Genomic DNA, 18455 nt, shown 5'->3' with positions numbered 1-18455 from the left:
AAATCTATTGTTTATCATATATCTTAATCATAGGTATATTCATTGATATCTTAAATAAAAAAAAAACTATTCAAAAATATTTAATTTATTTTGTTTCACAAATCCAGTAATTTAGACTGTTTTTCTCTCTCTATGCAGTTTCTTCTTTCTCTCTTATTTCTCTTTTCTCCTTTTTCCTTAAATCCCCATAAATATCTTCCAAAGTTCGCGCTCTCGTCTCAGGTATACATAGAATAACATAAATAGAAATAAAGAAGCAGACGGCGGCAAAGAAGTAGAATGCTGCAAATATTCCAATTTCATTGGTCAATGGTTTGAAGAAGAGGAGTTGCAGAAAGTCCGAGAAGGAAGCAATAGACATTGTTACACCCATAACTGTCCCACGGTACTAAAACAAAAAAAAATTAATTAAAGCACGTGAATATCAACCTATTGAGTAACTTCCAACTTTGACTTGGTTCCCTTTGAAGTAGAGACTATTGGGCCGTGGGGTTCAAGTGCACAGGCGCTAATTAAATATTTAAGTGGGCGCGAGGTTAGTACCAGTGACCGCAGAGCTGGTGTGTTGCTCAACGAATAAGTATCGCAATACAACGAGAAAAGGAATCAAACTATTTAAATTTGTTATTTGTTATTTATTATTATTACTATCTAGGTTATGAATATTGTAAATACTATATATTTGTGTGTTCAAATTAATACCTCTACGTGATTAAATGTACCTATATGTTTATGGCTATCTGGTAACAATGTATTCCAAAACGCGTCTAAAGGAGAACCTAACAAATATTAAACATTACATTATTGTCATCTCAATACTTTGATTCAGTTTAAAGAGATAGTGCTAGAGTATGAGAAGAGATCTTCGAAGTCCCCAAATGTTTTCAGTTTATACAGATTTGTTTAAACATTATCTGTTCACTGAGACATCATGGAACATTACGATCTATTTTATTTTTAGAACAGGGGCAAACGGACCGGAGGATCATCTGATGTAAAGTAATACCGCCGCCCATGGACACTATATATGCAAGGGCTCGCGAGTGCGTTGCCGGCCTTTTAAGAATTGGTTCGGAGATACTTCAGTGGGCAGCTGGTTCCACATAGGGGTGTGCGGCAAAAACTGCCTTAAAAACGCTCAGTTGTGGAACGAAAGACGTCGGAGTACGAGTGGAACTTCGTATTCTGCCTCGACGTCCAATGATGAAACTCAGCTGCAGGTATTAATCCGAACAAGTTATCTGAACACTCTCCATGGTAAATACAGCAGAAGATGCAGAGAGAACCCACGTCTCACGATCTAGCCTTAAGACTAATAAGTAATTTGAGTCTAACCAAATTTACTGATAAGGATATATAACATAAGAAAGTGTCCAATAACACTACTTACATTAAAGGGGAAGACACTGCCCTGCGATTCTGTAATGATTTGGCAGTCTGATAAACAATAAACTATTAGCTCCCACTTTATCAGAATGCCAAATCATAAAATGTCTGCTTCACGACTGATTTGAGAGCGACCGCCGATGCGAAAACCGCTGTGTGAGTTCGAAAAGTTAGTTACAGAATGGCTGGTAACAGTTTTGAATTTCGTCGCACGAATTTGATGATACCGATTATGCAGGAGTCTCGAGGGACCTTCATTGGAACACCTCCAACATCTCTTATAACCAATAGAAAAATAGTAAAAATATAATTTACGGAAAATGGAAATGGCGGATTGTTTACAAATTTCAATACATTGCACAAAACTTTAACTTTTTTTTAAATACTTAGACGCGTTTCCGGCAGCAAAAATCAGTCTCTTGGAGGTGTTCCAATGAAGGTTCCCCGAGACTCCTGCATAATCAGTATCATCAAATTCGTGCGACGAAATTCAAAACTGTTACCAGCCATTCTGTAACTAACTTTTCGAACTCACACAGCGGTTTTCGCATCGACCCAAGATACCCAAGATACTCTGTTCTTGTGTTCTATTTTTTCACTTACGAAGTTTATACAGTATAATTTTAAATACTTGCCTTGAATGAGAAAATCTCTCCAGCAAGAACCATAGAAACTGGTTGTAGACCAGCAGAGTCACAGAAAATGCACAAGCATAGAGTTGCCAATGGCAGCCAAGATGTAGCTCTGATGTCAAGGTCTTGGAGTAAGAACCATGTTGCTAAAGCACCCATGCTTAGTGCTGAGAGGAGTGACGTGAAGAATAGAAGATTCTGGAAAGAAATACCTTAGTTTTATAATATTTTATGCGATTAATTCCATTGAATTTAAGAATACAAATCTGCGTTAAAGTTAGAGTTTTACAAAAAGCAACGAGCCCAAATTAAATAAAACTAAATTCCAGAAAAATGGAAACACTATGTAAATAGGTGGTGAACTTCAGATTATGGAAAATATGGTATAAACATTGTACCGTGTTTTAAAAAAAAAATCTCTTGTATATATGTCGCAGCCAACTACTAGCTTAATTATCTGTTAAATCAACAGCTTATTTTTTTACTAAACAGCGTCTAGCGGCCTGAATCATATCCAACTATTGCTCAAACAGCTTGTATAAAATAACTTAAATCAATGACGTTTGACACCGATATTTCTATTTGATTAATTTTTACCCCCGTATCAAGTTTTCCGAAAAATGTTACCTTTCTTCCGGATTTCTCCACAATGCTTGAAACGAACACTGACCCAACAACTTGCACTGATCCAAGCAAAATAGCTTGTTGATTTGGCGACAGTAACAGTTCTTTGCCTCCAGACGCCATTGTGAAGATCTCACCAGCAAAGTTGAGAACTGGTACTGCACCACACACTTCTCTTGCAAGTACTGCTATTAGAGCGATTTGGAAGGCTTTGAAGAGGATCTTGTTATTATCTAGAAAATACAAAAACTCAATGTTGAGTAACGGTGTATGCTGTAAATTCAGAAATATATAAAGTATCAAAAGTAATGGACGTGTTTCCAAACACGTCCTTGGATAAAAATTGTTCCAGTGGCGCTATAACATTTTTAGGTCTGGGCCTCAGAGTTCTGTATCTGTTTCATCATGTCATTGTTATAGCAAGTAGGTGATCACTTCGCTGACAAACGCAGTGGGCTTTTTGAGTCTAAGGCAATCCACACATAGAAATTTAAATGCACATATAGAAAGAAAGTTCATTGGAGTACAGCTGGGCATCCACCGACATCAAGGATGAGAGTCCCACGCTGAAGCCACTAGGCCAAGATCACTTAGACTTGGATATAACTTCTAAATAAAATAGATCTTACATATTTCTTTAAGCAGGAACTTATTGGACTGAGCATCATTTTCCTGCTCACGTCTAGTATGCTCCAACTCTTTTATCACCTCCACGTCATCTTCTGATCGACATCGAAGCCATGCTAAAGCTTTTAGAGCTTTCTGAAATGAATAATGTTTAGCCGATAGCGATAAATCAAGTGAATGCAAATTATAGTAAATATTTTCACGATATTAAAAACACATCTCGCTCCGTCAAGGTGACATTTTTGAAGTTGGTTAGAAAAGAGAAAAAATACCTCATCTTCTCCTTTCTTCAAGAGGAATGATGGTGTTTCCGGCATCATGGTTAATAGTATGAGATGGGTGATGGGCAGTGACAAGCAAATCCATAATACTGTATAGTAATCTAGCATGTCTCCAATGATGTATAGGAACAAATTTCCGCCGGTATGGAAAACGCCAATCTATGCCAAAGAAAGAAAATAATTTTTAAGAAAATTTATATTAAATTCTTTATCAAATTAAAGTATGGTTGTACCGCTTTAAGAAGTCTATTTAAGTTAAGGGTAATTTTAGCTTTTCCCGTCTCTACTACCTCCTAGATTTATTTCAATGTTCGACCAGGCCTACCCAACCCGACTTCATCCATGGATGCCTTGTATGATATTTATAAGCTTCTCATGGCCAAGACACCTAAGGATTCCTTCTCTTATCCTTGCCACTAACTCCTCTTTTAACCCACACTGCTCTGTTACACCACACATACTTTTCAACGCTCTCATTTCTACTTTCATTCTTTCTCTGCCACACCCCACAATTACTACCGTTAAGAGACCGAAGAGACTTTAAAAAAAAATTAAATAACTTTTATTACTGATCACTCAACACAATCGTTTATTTTCATATGCTTATCTCCAATGACTTCGAATATTTTTTGCTTAGTTATACAGAGACAAAGTAACTTACCAAGCATCCAAGACTTCCTCTAATACTGTCTTCACCAATTTCTTTGATGTATATTGGAAAAACTACATAGCTTCCGGAGGCGCTGATTCCAACGAGTGCTCTCGCTGTGATGAGGGCCCATGTCTCTAATGATGATAAAAGGATAGCCCAGGTGCCCTGTAAATATTACTTCCGGTTACGAAACTACCGCATTTAAAGACAATGTGATTTTTTTTTCTCTTCTTTTAAGGGAGAAGTCCATTACTGCAGGTTGCCCAGCAGTTTCTTAAAGCGTGTCTCGTCCTGTGCCAGATGCAGCAACTATTCTGCCGTCGCAACACTCCCTAACGTTGCGAAGCCATGATTTCTTTTTTCCACCAACACGCGTTTACTATGGTACTGCTGGTAGCGGTCATGGCACAACACGTGGCCCAGGTATGCAACGTTCCGTTGTTTAATGTTCTTCATAAGTTTTTCGACATTACAACTCGTTTAACAACCTTCTCGCTAACGAGAGTGTCTAAACACCTGCTTGATCCAGCTTATACGAAGCATGCGACGATAGCACCAAGTCTCAAATGCTTCTAAGCACTGGCGGGAATCTTCTCTAATTGTCCCAAGCTTCACAGCCGTACAGAACAATTGGCCATATATAACAAAGGAGAACTGGGATTCGGAGTTTTATAATCAAGTGACTACAGCACAAAACTTTCTTCATTTTGTTGGAATCCTCGGGCAATTCCAAGTGGAAACCAAATTTCCTGATCAGGATTCCACACGTTGTAACAAAACCAAATACTAATACTAATATACTATTAATGTGTTTTCAGTAGAATTTTCAAGAAGTAATTGAATTGAGATCACATGTTTGATTAGGTACATAGCTACTAATATGTACTTGGATTATTCGTCTGGTTTGTAATTTTATATTTTATATTATTCTGCATATAAGGCTAACATTGAATCATTTTGCAGTTCAAATGAAACAATGATGTAATTTTAAAGGCACTGGAGTCTTACTTAGCGCTAAGCGTTGACTCTGATGGTAAGATTAAGAAACGAGATTTATCGATCGAGTTTGACTTACGTACGTCAAAAAAGTTGTGGATTTTGACGTACGGGACATACACATACATAGTTAAGCTTAGGTTTCCTAGAAAAGCGGTGCCGTTAACTAACGGCCGTCATTTTATGGTTGTTAATAACGGCCGTTTTTACTTTTTAACATAATGCAAAAAAACAATCATTTTCGCTCGTCCAAGTCACGTTTTCCACTCATTGTATTAATTAAATATGGGCACCGCTACACGCGAAAAACGTTGAACTACTGTTTATCACCGCTATGACGGCCGTCATGCAAATGACAGCACCCCTATTTGACGTTACGGTGACACTCAACGTTCTCTAGAAAACCTACTCCGATGTTATGTATAGACAACGTATGGGTGACGTCACCCAACGTTACATTACGGCTGTTAGATAACGGCACCGCTTTTCTAGGAAACCTAAGCTATAGCATAGTTCGAGCTAAGTCTCGTTTCTGAATATCACCCTGAACACTACCGCTGACTTGCAAGTGAGTGTCAATTGCTGAATTGGAGGCTCATCTGATATTAAGAAATACCGCCACCCATGGACACAAGGCTCGCAAGTGCGTTGCCGGCCTTTTAAGAATAACATTTAAAAACATACTTACTAGACCCGCTAGTGAGACTAGTAGTATTGCGAACTTTCGTCCAATCTTATCGGCGATAACTACTAGCAACCAAGCACTAGGCAGTGTTATCAAATATGGAATAGAAGCCATCCATGATATCTGAAAGAAATTTTTTAACGGTTAGGGTCCGTTCACACAGACCGGCTCGGAGAGCATCGGCCTGCTTTTTTCTTTTCACACAGACCGGGTCGTATACGCTTGGAATTGGCCGGAGCGGAGCCGCCAACTATTTCACATCGACCGGCTGGAAGAGATCTGAAAGCGGGTGCGGTTGGATGTGCTCGGAGCCGGTCGGATGCGCTCGGAGTCGGGTGGATACACTACAAAGGCAGTGCCAGTATTCCGCGCAGTCTAAGTTTTGTTTTCGGTGTGTTAACGTGTGCTTTTCGAAACATGGATTTAGATAGCTCCGACGAAGAAATATATTTGTTAGCAAGATTACTTGAAATAGAACATAGGAAACGTAAGCGCAAGCGGAAACAAATATGGGTAAAACATATTTGGAAAAACAGACTAATCCATGGGGAGTTTCACACCATTTTCGAGGAATTGAAGAGAGATAGCCTAAAATTTTATGAGTATTATCGTATGGAATATTGGCAATTTTTGAAATTGACAGATTTGTTAAGAGTACATATAACAAAAAAGACTACAAATTATCGTTGCACCATTACAGCCGAAGAAAGGTTAACGGTAACTTTAAGGTAAATAAAAAACAATTATTTATACTAATCATGTTATTTAGATCACAAAATCACAGCCCTCCATTTATTAAGCATTGTTTACGTTAATGAAATGTAAATTACTTATACTAATCATGTTAAATAACACAAACATCTAAATAGATCACAAAATCACAGCCCTCCATTTATTAAGCATTATTTACGTTAATGAAATGTAATTAAATAGTACAGATTTGTGTGTGTTTAATTATTATTATTATAATTATTATTGTTTTTGATTGTTTATTATTTTGTATTTTGTGTGCTGGTATTGTACCCGTAAGTAGTCTGATCTGGATAGTTTTGAGGAATATAGGTTTCGTTTGACACTAGGTAAGTAGATTGATTAGTCGATGGCGGTGAATTTATAGACAAAGAATAATTCAAATCTGTACTATTTTCATACAGACTTAATTCAGCTTCATTAACAATGTTAAACACGCGCCTTTTAATTCGTGCTTGGACTTCTTTTGGGAATGTTTCCACTGTATCTGACATAGACAAAAAAAAATTACGTAATGCCTTGTCACGGGGTGTAGTATTTCTTTTTTCTTCAAGATACTCTTCGAAAACCGTAGCAACATCTTTGCTTAAGCGTGGTCTCTTTTTCGAGCCAGAAGTACTTGCAAGCGATTCAACTTCAGAATGGTCAGAACGTTTAGATGATGTCGATGGTGGTGGTATTGGTGTGCCAGGCTCTGAATCATCCGATGATAATGTTACATTAGATATTTGGTTTCGATTGCGAAAAAATGGTATTATAAAAGAAAGTTCTTTTTCAAATTTTATCAATTTGGACGTAGTTGCACCATCGCCACTCTTGCCTTTTCGGTTATAATAGGCTTTTCTGAAGTTATCTCGCAGTTTCTTCCAACGATCCTGGCACTGCGTCACTGGAAAGAACAGAAATGAAAAATTAATAACATAACTCTTTTTTATTTTATAGTTCGTTTTGGTACGGCAGTCTTATATTTCTATTTTGTGTGTTTGTTTTATTTTTACAGATTCCTCATCACTGGTTGCAGTTTCAAAAACTTGTCATTTAATTTTCGAATGGGAATTTCTACAGTTCATTCAATTATTCATGAGACAATCAGAGTAATTTGTGATGTTTTGATGCCCATAGTTATGCAGATGCCAGATGAAGAAATGTGGGAAAAGGTTTCACGTGATTTCTTTAATATTTGGAATTTTCCTAACTGTTTGGGCGCTATAGACGGAAAGCATGTCAATATACAGGCACCAGATAATAGTGGAAGCTTATACTATAATTATAAAAACTTTTTCAGTACAGTGTTACTAGCTGTGGTCGACGCGAAATACAGTTTTTTAATTGTTGATGTCGGATCATATGGTAAAAATAGCGACGGCGGAATTTTACAGAATTCAAAATTTTGGAAAAAACTCAACACCAATAAGTTAAAGCTGCCCCCAAATAAACCTCTACCTAGTACCACTGAAAGCTTACCACATGTTTTTATAGGAGACGAGGCATTTCCTTTGAGCAATAATATATTGCGGCCGTATCCAAGAGAACAAGCAAGAACAGAATTATCAAAAAAAGTATTTAATCTGCGTTTAAGCAGGGCAAGAAAAGTCGTAGAATGTGCATTTGGAATGCTAACTCAAAGATTTGAAATTTATCAAAAACGAATGAAAATTCAGCCGAAGTACTGTGATTTAATTATATTAGCAACTACATGTTTACATAATTTTTTAATAGAAAATCGGACGCCAGGACAAGAGAATGAATTTCACAGCAATATAAATTTATTAACAGCAATAACAGACAATAATAATGAAAACAGTTCTAATAGCGACGCAGTTCTAACCACAAGGAATAAATTTAAGGATTATTTTTCATCAAGTGGTGCTTTAGATTGGCAAGATCAAGTGGCTACGCGAGTTTCTTAAGTTATATTTAATAAAAATTGTCTACTACATAAGTATATTCTAACGATCAGATACTCAAACGAGTTTTTAAAGTAAGGGCGCATTTAAACTCATGTTATTCCTATTTTGACTTTGAATCTAACACGTCGCAGCACGAGTTTAAGAAGCCCTTGCTTTAAAATTCGTTTGAGTATCTGGGGGTAGGTGTAAAACAATGAAAACCTTACTTACCACTTATTCCGAGACATTTGCTAATTTCCTCCCATGCATTGTCTTTCATTATCCGATCGCTATATGATGGCTTGGTTATGTCAAATAAACACTCATATTTTGACACGAGTATTATTAATTTTTCATCATTCATCTTTTCGTACAAGTACGCACAACTATTACGTTCAAATGTTGCTATCAAAATGGCGGTCGGCGCGGCCGCAGCGGGCACGCAATCGGAGCCGATCGGCTACGCGATAGAGAAAGAGCACGCAATCGGAGCCCATCGGCTGCGCGAGCGAGAAAGAGCACGCAATCGGAGCCGACAGGCTGCGCAAGCGAGAAAGAGCACGCAATCAGAGCCGATCGGCTGCGCGAGCGAGAAAGAGCACGCAAGCGGAGCCGGTCGGCTCCTTTTATTACTTCACACGAAGCGCGTTCAGGCATTTTTAATGACAAAAAAGGTGCAAATGCAAAAATAAACTTTACTACAATCACTCAAAACACTGTTTCCAACGTGATAAAAATCTGCTCTCCTCTCCGAGCCGGTCTGTGTGAACGGACCCTTATACTTGATAGGTAATCATCGGTCTGAAGCCTGGACTTCACAGACAACTAATACCTCCATCCACCTTGATAGTTTTTAAGGAAGCTTTTAAATAATACAGCGCACAGGCGCTAATTAATGGTTTAAGCTGGTGCCTGGTGACCCCAGAGCTGGTGCTTTCCTCGATCAAGGAATAAGTATCGCAATACAGCTAGAAATGCCAGCTTTAAAAGTATGCCACAGGGACCAACTTATTAAAATTGTTTTAAATACCTATTTATCCATTTTTAATTATTATTATTACTATGTTGGTTAAGTATTGTAATTACAATATATTTGTGTGTTTAAAACATAAATAATTATCGTAGTTAATAACTAACTGTAAAAGTATAGCATCTTTATCTTTCCAATTTATTTGAAGAAAATTACTTCATGTCAAACAATTTAGACCTACAACGCACTAGCGGCTGGCCGCAATGCGGTGTGCCGCTGCGGCGGGCCGCACATCGATCATTATATGAAACCGCACGATAACAACGCACTGACTTGCGGTCAACCGTCAACCGCTCCGGTTGATGTGGAGCTGCGGCGAGCCGCACCGGTTGAATGATGCGGCGCGCCGCGTCCCCTCCACGCACTCGGCGCGGTTAGCCGTCCTACCTACGTCATCACATATAATTATTTAACAAATGTAAACAAAATATTGTAAACCTATTTTAAAAGAGTAAAAAATAAAAAAATAAAATATGTTTATTATGGAACATAAGATACATGTATCACTTATTCCAAGTCATTAAATTTGAATTTGTAATATTTCAAGAAGCACTGACGAGTGACGATTGCGGCAGACCGCTATAGGACCGCAATAGGGACGGTTAGCCGGAATACGGCGTGCCGCTACGGCAGACCGTATATACTGCGGCCCGCCGCAGCGGCACACCGCATTGCGGCCAGCCGCTAGTGCGTTGTAGGCCTTAGTATTAACAAGGAATTACAAAAAAAACGCAATTTACGGTAATCTATTTACTGATAATACCGAAAAACCTTCAAAAGACTATTTGTTATGCCAAAGATAAACTTTTTTGTTACTCCGTAAATTACTTAATAAACATACATTGCAACGCAAGCGAGTTTCGCGTATCCGACTAGATTTTGCATATGAAATGAAATTTTAGAAGTCTTACGTTTCTGGAAACGTTATTTTACGTAACAAAAAAACGACGAGTTGCACTTTAGGAGTGCCGGCAGAAGTGAAAACTTGAATATTATTGTACATTTTTTGATATTTTGGAATGTTTAGGAAATTAATTATCAGTATAAAAGTACTATCATTTATGTGGTAGAATACAATATTTATTTATTTCGCTATCGTACACAAACATGACAATTTATATTACATTAAAAACGCCGTGCCAGCTGTCTACTCTCCATCCGTCTTACGAATTTTCGGTCAGGTCACATTTTTACCCATTCCAAAAAAAGTGTGCAACGCCGCGAAATTAGTTTTCATTTCAAAAAGAACAATCTTTTTTTTTATAGTACAGGGACAAACGGACAGGAGGATCAACTGATGTTAAGTGATACTGCTGCCGGTCTTTTAAGAATTGATACGCTCTTTTCTTGAAGGACCCTAATTTGAATTGGTTCGGAAATATTTCAGTGGTTCGAAATAGTGGTGGTGCGCGGTAAAAATCTGCCTTAAAACCGCTCAGTTGTACATAAAATATTAAAGTTAGGTTAGAGGACAGTGTAGGTTGTTCACCTTGCATTAGTAAAACAAACTGACAATAAGACAGAGTACTTTATCACTAAGTATGTTTTATTATAATCTAAAAATACTGATCTACCTATCTACCCTAGCTATCAGAGAAGTTGCTTTGATTAATAAGCAGCTAATTTCCATCATCGGACATCGAGGCAGAATACGAAATTCCACCCGTATCACCTCGACATTCCCCACAAATGAGCGTTTTTCAGGCCCTTTTTGACGTGCACCACCACAATGTGGAACCAGCTGCCCACTGAAGTATTTCTGAACCAATTCGACTTAGGGTCTTTAAGAAAAGAGTGTAAAAGTTCTTAAAAGGCAGGCTACGCACTCGCGAGGCCTCTTGCGTAGACAGTGTCCAGGGTCGGTGGTATCACTTAAGATCAGATGAGCCTCCTGCCCGTTCGCTTCCTGTTCTATAAAAAAAATGATTATTTATACAAGTTAGCCAACGCTCGGCACACTGCGTAAGAAAAATCAAATACAAGATTTAATGTGACAAGCGCTTATAGGCAAGCATAACATACACGAAAAGAAAAAGAAATTAAATTATAAAAACTAAAGAAAGATTTCAATATGTGAGAGGAGCTATGGATATCCAGCTCGTTTATCAGAATGCGCAATCTGGATATCGGTGAGTTTGGAACAAGACGCGTTCTTCTGAAAGGAGGGCCAAATGAGATGATGGGATGCCCGGTTATATAGAGGGTTCAGGAAATTTAAATTTAGTCAAAAGGTTGTGAAAATCTATATATCAATTAATTTTCTACGACTCTCCAATGACATCTTAAAGTGCGCTAGCCTGGTTTCGTAGAAGAAAGGAATACCCTACCTCTAAATCTGTGAGAGGTTCACTTCTTGGGGAATTTTCTGATTGAAGAAGTAAGGTCATCGGTGACATCCAGCCGACAGCAGCTCCATATGAGAAAACTGGTATTAGAGCTGCAAGAAAATTTATTATAGAAAATGATTAGCTATAACATTTCGCGACGAACTACCCTCATATAAATCGAAAAGAAGTCTAATTACACCGTTTTAGCTTTGTCTTCGGAAGCTTGTACAAGGTTCCATTGTGAGGTTTCTCCCCTCTTTTCATAGCTAAGGCCCTTCGCCAATACACTTCGATAAGAGCAACTGCTGATATTCCAGGATGCAATCCCGGCTATAGCACACACTGCTACATATGATACAGAGCGGTACGCCCGTGCAAGCCTGACAGCTACCAGTTGTGTGATTGTGCCGGGTAAGTTTGTACAGTAGGTAGAGGCCTGTATATTTTTTTTTTTTATGTAATAGGAGGCAAACGGGCAGGAGGCTCACCTGATGTTAAGTGATACCGCCGCCCATGGACACTCACAATGCCAGAAGGCTCGCAAGTGCGTTGCCGGCCTTTCAAGAATTGGTACGCTCTTTTCTTGAAGGACCCTAAGTCGAATTGGTTCGGAAATACTTCTGTGGGCAGCTGGTTCCACATAGTGGTGGTTCGCGGCAAAAACTGCCTTAGAAAACGCTCTGTTGTGGAACGACGGACGTCGAGGTGATACGGATGGTATTTTGTATTTTGCCTTGACGTCCGATGATGAAACTCAGCTGCAGGTATTAGACCGAACAACTCCTCTGAACACTCTCCATGGTAAATGCGGTAGAAGATGCAGAGAGATCCCACATCTCTACGCAACGCCAAGGGATCAAGCCGCACGGAAAGTGACTGGTCGTCGACGATTCGAACCGCTCTTCGTTGAATACGGTCAAGTGGAAGGAGCTGGGGAGCTCCCGCCCAGAGGTGAGAGCAGTACTCCATGTGGGGCCGAATTTGCGCTTTATATAGTTGCAAGCGGTGGCCCGGAGTGAAGTACCGTCTCGCCTTGCTGAGCACACCAAGCTTTTTGGAGGCTAATTTAGCCTTTCCTTCCAGATGACCGCGAAACTGAACGTTATTCGATATGTCAACGCCCAGTATTCCGATGCTAGCTGAGGCTTTAAGGAGAGTGTCTTCGAAGAGGGGAGTAGCGACAAAGGGAGTTTTTTTAGCGGAAAACGCGCATACTTGTGTCTTCTTGGGGTTAAGTTGGACTAGATTTAGTCTACCCCAGTCCGAGACTCCACGTAGAAGAGTTTCGACTTCAGACACAAGTTTGTTCCGGTACTCATCGACAACAGCCCGAGAAATACCTGCCCGGCCAGTGTAAAAAGTATCCGCAGTGCTGTCGTCCGCATAGCAATGAATGTTGCTAAGCTGCAACATAACATTGATATGCAGAATAAACAGGGTCGGCGATAGGACACAGCCTTGTGGGACACCAGCATTCACAGGTTTCAGGTCGGAGCATGCTCCGTCGATGACGACTTTGATGCTTCGATCAGCGAGAAAGCTGGAAATCCAGTTGCATAATTTCTCAGGGAGCCCATAGGCTGGAAGCTTCGAGAGCAATGCTCGGTGCCACACCCGATCGAAGGCTTTCGCTATGTCCAAACTTACCGCCAGCGCTTCCCCCTTGGACTCAATTGCCTCTGCCCACCTATGTGTAAGGTATACAAGGAGGTCACCAGCCGAGCGACCACGACGAAAGCCGTACTGGGAATCGCTAATCAGCTGGTGGCCCTCTAGATACCTCAAGAGCTGGCTGTTAATAATGGTTTCCATTATTTTGGAGAACAAGGAGGTTATAGCTATTGGGCGATAGTTGGACGGATCAGAGCGATCGCCTTTTTTAGGGATCGGATGTACCGAAGCGATTTTCCAGCACTTCGGAACAGTGCCGAGCGTGTAAAGGTACCGGAAAAGGCGCGTTAGGACCGGAGCCAACTCAGGAGCACAAGTACGCAGCACAATTGGGGGAATGCCATCAGGCCCGCTCGACTTATGGATGTCCAAGGAAGACAAAGCTTTACGGATAGCAAGTTGCCGGAATATAACTTCGGGCATCGTAGTATCACACCGCAAAAGTGTCGGTGGTTCCTTCCCTTGATCATCCAAAGTGGAGTTCGACGCAAAGAAACAGCCTAGAAGATCGGCCTTCTCTTTCGCGGTATGGGCCAGTGAGTCATCCTCCCTATGCAATGGTGGAATTGAGGGCTGACAGAAATTCCCTTGGACAGCTTTGGCAAGAGACCAGAAGGCTCGAGTTCCCGAAGGGATGTGGGCCAATTTCTCACCAAATCTGGCAATGTGCTCTGACTTTGCTTTAGCGATTTCCCGCTTGAAGGACCTGGAGGCTGAATTGTATGCTTTTTTACGTTCGCCGATAGTCACATCACAGGATGTCACCGCTTTGAAGCATTCACGCTTACGGCGCAAAGCCGCTTTGCAAGAACGCCTAAACCAAGGCTGGGACTTGCCACCGACCGGCACCGCAGAGAATGGAATAAAAAGATCCATACCCTGCAGGATCACCTCGGCGACAGAGTCAGCGACGGCATCTGGAGTACTCGACAAAAAGCAAATGGGCCCCCAAGGGTAGGACGCAAAAAAAGACCGCATCCCATCCCAATCTGCTGACTTATAGTGCCACACGCGGCGACAGCCCGCGAAGCTGGGCCGTAGAGGGCGCGTGAACGGCACAATGCTCCGGACCACACAATGATCTGATGAACCCAATGGCGGTTCAACAGAGACTTGGTAGTTCTCCGGATGTGAAGTCAGCAGAAGGTCCAACAAAGAGGGTTTATGACCATCCACATCTGGTATTCGCGTAATCGCAGGGACCATTTGCGTCAAGTCGTAAGCCAAAGCAAAGTCGTGAAAGGATCTTCCCGCATGATCGGTGGTTTCTGAGCCGAGCCAATCGGCATGGTGGGCGTTAAAATCGCCAAGTATCACGATTTCAGCGGTAGGAACCCATTCGAGCAGGGAATCTGTAGCCATTTGGATGTGCTCAATGAGTCGGTCAGTTTCGGTATTTCCGCTATGGGACCTATACAGGCATGCGTAGAATCGCGGATGGTCATCGCAGTCTACGCGCAGCCAGAGGTTAGATAGGTCCCTTCCTTCAAGCATCCCGTGGCGACGAGAACAGATATCCTCTCTGACGTACACGCAAACTCCAGCCCGCGGCACAAATGAATGTTCCAATTTGTACCCCGGGTAGGAGAGGTAGGAAGTATCAGCCGGGGAGGAAATCTGAGTCTCGGTAAGAAAGAGCAAGGCCGGCTTCGCAGTCTCTAAATGGTAGTGGACAGCGTTGATGTTGGAATTGAGCCCCCTAACATTTGTGAAGTCCACGGCGAGTGTGGACGGGGGTGCCTTTGTTAAATTGCTCCGTTTGCCCCGAGAACGATTACTGTTGTTTTTATCGAGCGCAGAATTGCCCCCCCCAGAATACGAAGGGCAGCCTGTGCGTCCACCACCGGGAGCTGTGTGTCCCGGTGTTGGACGCCCAGAGGGGGATTCTCCACCGCGAGCGCGTGTGGTACCCCCCTGGGGTAGTTTCTGTTTTTTTGCACCTTCATATTTCTTGTAGATGGATGGGCTCCGGGAGTCTCTCTCACCGCACGAAACGCGAGTACAATAGGGCGAACCTATTGCATCACTTCACGCCGGTTTTCTGAGAGACAGTGGTACTGCCCCGGTCGTGCCTGCCCATTTGGCTGAAGCCCGAAGGCAACAGCATGGCACTCAATTGACACACTCACATGGTATTCACTTTGATTGAGAGAGATTGAGCAGGTGTACCAGATGATTAGTGCAGGTGTGTTGCAAGTAGTGTCCAATTCTTGTTTAGTGGCTCTGTTAAGTAAATTCAGTTGTCGATAGTTTGTCAGGCACGCTGCCAGTGAGAGGGAAGGGAGGGCGCACGCGACGTCACTACTCGCAGTTCACTCGCAAAAAAATAGAACACGCTTCTAATCACTTTACTACGCAGCCAACTAATCACCTGCACAATTCAGTCACTGTCCTCACTTGTTTTCTCCTAATCACTAATCACCTGCACTAATAAGCTGCAACTGATCACTAATCAAAGTGAATACAGGCCTTAAGTGTGTAAATTTGGTTTTTATTTGCCGCAGGGATTTGCTGGATTCTATGTTTATTTTTTAGCTGTGTAACAAAATGCTGGATTTTCTTATCTTGTCTAGAGCATCTCCGATCCCAGAGCAAGCGAGCGGAAACATTTTATATCTCCATAGATCTCTAATTTGGGAATCCACGCACCATTAAACAGAATGGCTAGACTGTGAAATCGGCTGCAGGGCCCGAACAAACTCTATATTTTCTCGGACCGCCATTTCGATTCTAGGCATTCTGTTATCACTGTGTTAGGTTTGTTTGTGCGTTAAGTTTTGTAATTTGAGGTAATTCGTAATTTGTAATTTGAGGTCATTTGTATTTGTGATCCTATAATTATGTTTGTCTGTGTAGACTGTGTAGTGTGTAAATGATTGCTGTAGAACATAGCTATGTTATAAGCTTTTGTGCACGCCGTCCTAAAGGCACACATTAGTTGTAAATTTTAAAAATTCTTCTATTGTGTTTATTGTTGTTTGGTATTGTTCGCACAGCTTTTAATAAAAAAATAAAATAAAATTTTATGTTTCATGATATCTTATTTTAGTAATGTCGCTGTTTACATAATATGTTTTAATTGCTTTGTTTTGTTCCATTGGTTTCGTCTTATGTTTTTTCTCACATTGGTTGCCTGGAAGAGATCGCTCGAAAGCGATAAGGCAGCCAGTAGCCCTCCTTTTCATTTAATTATCTCAACTGTTTTAAACTTCTGTATGCAACGAAGTGTTAATAAATAAATAAAAATACTTACTTAAGAGACAGCATATTAACTGCGTGATCTGGCTTCCTTCGCTAAAGATTGACTTCATTTTCACTTCTTCACAGAAAGTTTTCATTCAGGAGTACAGAATAGGTGTTTCACACATCATTACTAATATTTAAATATATTTAAACAGACTATTGTAGACTGAATATTAGTAACTAAATGTTTTATAAACTAATCTTTCATATTTGTTGAGTATTATTTGAATGGTGATAATATTGTTACCGAGAACTTATATAACGATGAAACTCAACCTCACCTGTAGAGTTTTTCATGTCATGTCATTATGTAAAAGTTCACATATTTCTTTTCATATATAACAGGCAAACGGGTAGGAAGCTCACCTGGTAATGCCATCACCGCCAACACTCACACTCCAGAGGTCCATAAGTGACTTGCCTTAAATGAAATAATAATGATCTTAATATTTGCTTATATTTTTGTTTGAACAGTATTGTCCTAGTGGCTTCAGCGTGCGACTCTCATCCCTGATGCTACACCAACGGACTGTCTTTCTTTTTTAACATTCGCTCGAACGATGAAGGAAATCATCGTAAGGAAACCAGCTTGCCTTAGACCCAAAAAGTCGACAGCGTGCGACGGGTACAGATACAGAAAGAGGCACTGACATAAAAGGTTGTAACGCAACTGATTTACTTATATTTTTTTTATATTTTTCTTTAATATTGCATGGAAAGCTGTCACTCCGGTGTCCATTCATAATCATGGCAGCCTAAATTGGGTCTATTTTTGGTTAATGGTTTTGTTTTATTTAATTCTTTTTATAATAGCGTGATTACTAGGATTATTATGGCAATATAAACTTAAGACTATACCAACATCTCAGACCGAACGTTTTGCGAAAATGTTTTTGCTACTATAATATTTATTATTTGATTATTATTTATAATCCTTTATTTACACATCATAGCATATTTATAACTGGTTTACGTAAGATTTTATTTTTTGAGATGACATTAAAAAACGAGTTGACAATAACTTACAAACCTGAGCGATAACGATCAGTTCAGCCCGGCATGTCGAGAGGAAACAACGTATGTATGTCGTAGTAATGTAGTTAAATCAGAGTGTTAATTGAATCTCTAGACATTTAATTAAATATCGATATTCAATCAAGTCGCTAAAGTTCCGTTAGACAAGTGAGTGAACGAAACGTTTAACGAGTTTCCTAAACGTTCCTAGATAACAAAACGCATTTCAACTTTGGTAGGGTGACCAAGATATTTGATTGGAAAAAAATATATATATTCCAATTAAATATCTTTATAATTAAATGTCTAGAGATTCAATTAACTTTCTGATTTAACTACTTTACTACAACATCTTTATGGCGAGAGAACGTTGAGGTATTTGCTACCGCGGCTAATAAATGAACTACCCAGTCAGTTATTAGATATCCTAAAATAAAAAGTAAATAGATAATACTTTAATATGCATTTGTCGCGCTCCAAACAAGACTGCTATGGTCGCATTTATACAAACCACAGCGGTTTTCTAATATATCTTATATGATTTTATTATATTATTCCGTAAAATTTTTCTAAAATATAAAATTGTCCATTCTTCTCTATCTTTCTTTAAATTTCTTCTGTACAAACTTTGCCTGTCCACGTCGTAAC

The 18455-nt window shown here is 40.0% G+C and overlaps 3 protein-coding genes across 3 annotated transcripts; 1 reads left to right on the top strand and 2 right to left on the bottom strand.

The window, feature by feature from the left end:
• Positions 1-89: 89 nt before the first annotated feature.
• Positions 90-16970, bottom strand: LOC125059600 (facilitated trehalose transporter Tret1-like). The gene is made up of 9 exons (XM_047664080.1): positions 16804-16970; positions 11880-11989; positions 5887-6006; positions 4212-4367; positions 3542-3709; positions 3272-3404; positions 2646-2875; positions 2022-2216; positions 90-388 (listed from the first exon to the last, which is right to left on the bottom strand). The coding sequence occupies exons 1-9, from the start codon at positions 16886-16888 to the stop codon at positions 131-133; spliced, it is 1455 nt and encodes a 484-aa protein (XP_047520036.1). The 5' UTR covers positions 16889-16970; the 3' UTR covers positions 90-130.
• LOC125059601 (protein ANTAGONIST OF LIKE HETEROCHROMATIN PROTEIN 1-like) lies at positions 6021-8856 on the top strand. The gene is made up of 2 exons (XM_047664081.1): positions 6021-6611; positions 7634-8856. The coding sequence occupies exons 1-2, from the start codon at positions 6301-6303 to the stop codon at positions 8541-8543; spliced, it is 1221 nt and encodes a 406-aa protein (XP_047520037.1). The 5' UTR covers positions 6021-6300; the 3' UTR covers positions 8544-8856.
• On the bottom strand, positions 6627-9029 carry LOC125059604. Its single transcript, XM_047664085.1, has 2 exons — positions 8754-9029; positions 6627-7522 (listed from the first exon to the last, which is right to left on the bottom strand). Exons 1-2 carry the CDS (start codon positions 8884-8886, stop codon positions 6876-6878), a joined length of 780 nt encoding a protein of 259 aa, XP_047520041.1. The 5' UTR covers positions 8887-9029; the 3' UTR covers positions 6627-6875.
• Positions 16971-18455: the final 1485 nt, after the last annotated feature.

Source organism: Pieris napi, chromosome 20, assembly GCF_905475465.1.
Source record: "Pieris napi chromosome 20, ilPieNapi1.2, whole genome shotgun sequence".
NCBI classification, from domain to species: domain Eukaryota; kingdom Metazoa; phylum Arthropoda; class Insecta; order Lepidoptera; family Pieridae; genus Pieris; species Pieris napi.
The sequence above is the reverse complement of the archived record's forward strand: the minus strand, read 5'-3'. Positions and strand labels throughout refer to the sequence as shown.

Bases quoted from the DNA above. Each gene is read 5' to 3' on its own strand.
- LOC125059601 (XM_047664081.1), top strand. From the start codon at position 6,301: ATGGATTTAGATAGCTCCGACGAAGAAATATATTTGTTAGCAAGATTA. The intron at 6,612-7,633 runs GTAAATAAAAAA...TTATTTTTACAG, and splicing joins AGGTTAACGGTAACTTTAAG to ATTCCTCATCACTGGTTGCA.
- LOC125059604 (XM_047664085.1), bottom strand. From the start codon at position 8,886: ATGAATGATGAAAAATTAATAATACTCGTGTCAAAATATGAGTGTTTA. The intron at 7,523-8,753 runs GTAAGTAAGGTT...TGTTCTTTCCAG, and splicing joins CAAATGTCTCGGAATAAGTG to TGACGCAGTGCCAGGATCGT.
- LOC125059600 (XM_047664080.1), bottom strand. From the start codon at position 16,888: ATGAAAACTTTCTGTGAAGAAGTGAAAATGAAGTCAATCTTTAGCGAA. The intron at 11,990-16,803 runs GTAAGTATTTTT...ATTTTCTTGCAG, and splicing joins GTTAATATGCTGTCTCTTAA to CTCTAATACCAGTTTTCTCA. The intron at 6,007-11,879 runs GTAGGGTATTCC...AATTTCTTTCAG, and splicing joins AACCTCTCACAGATTTAGAG to ATATCATGGATGGCTTCTAT.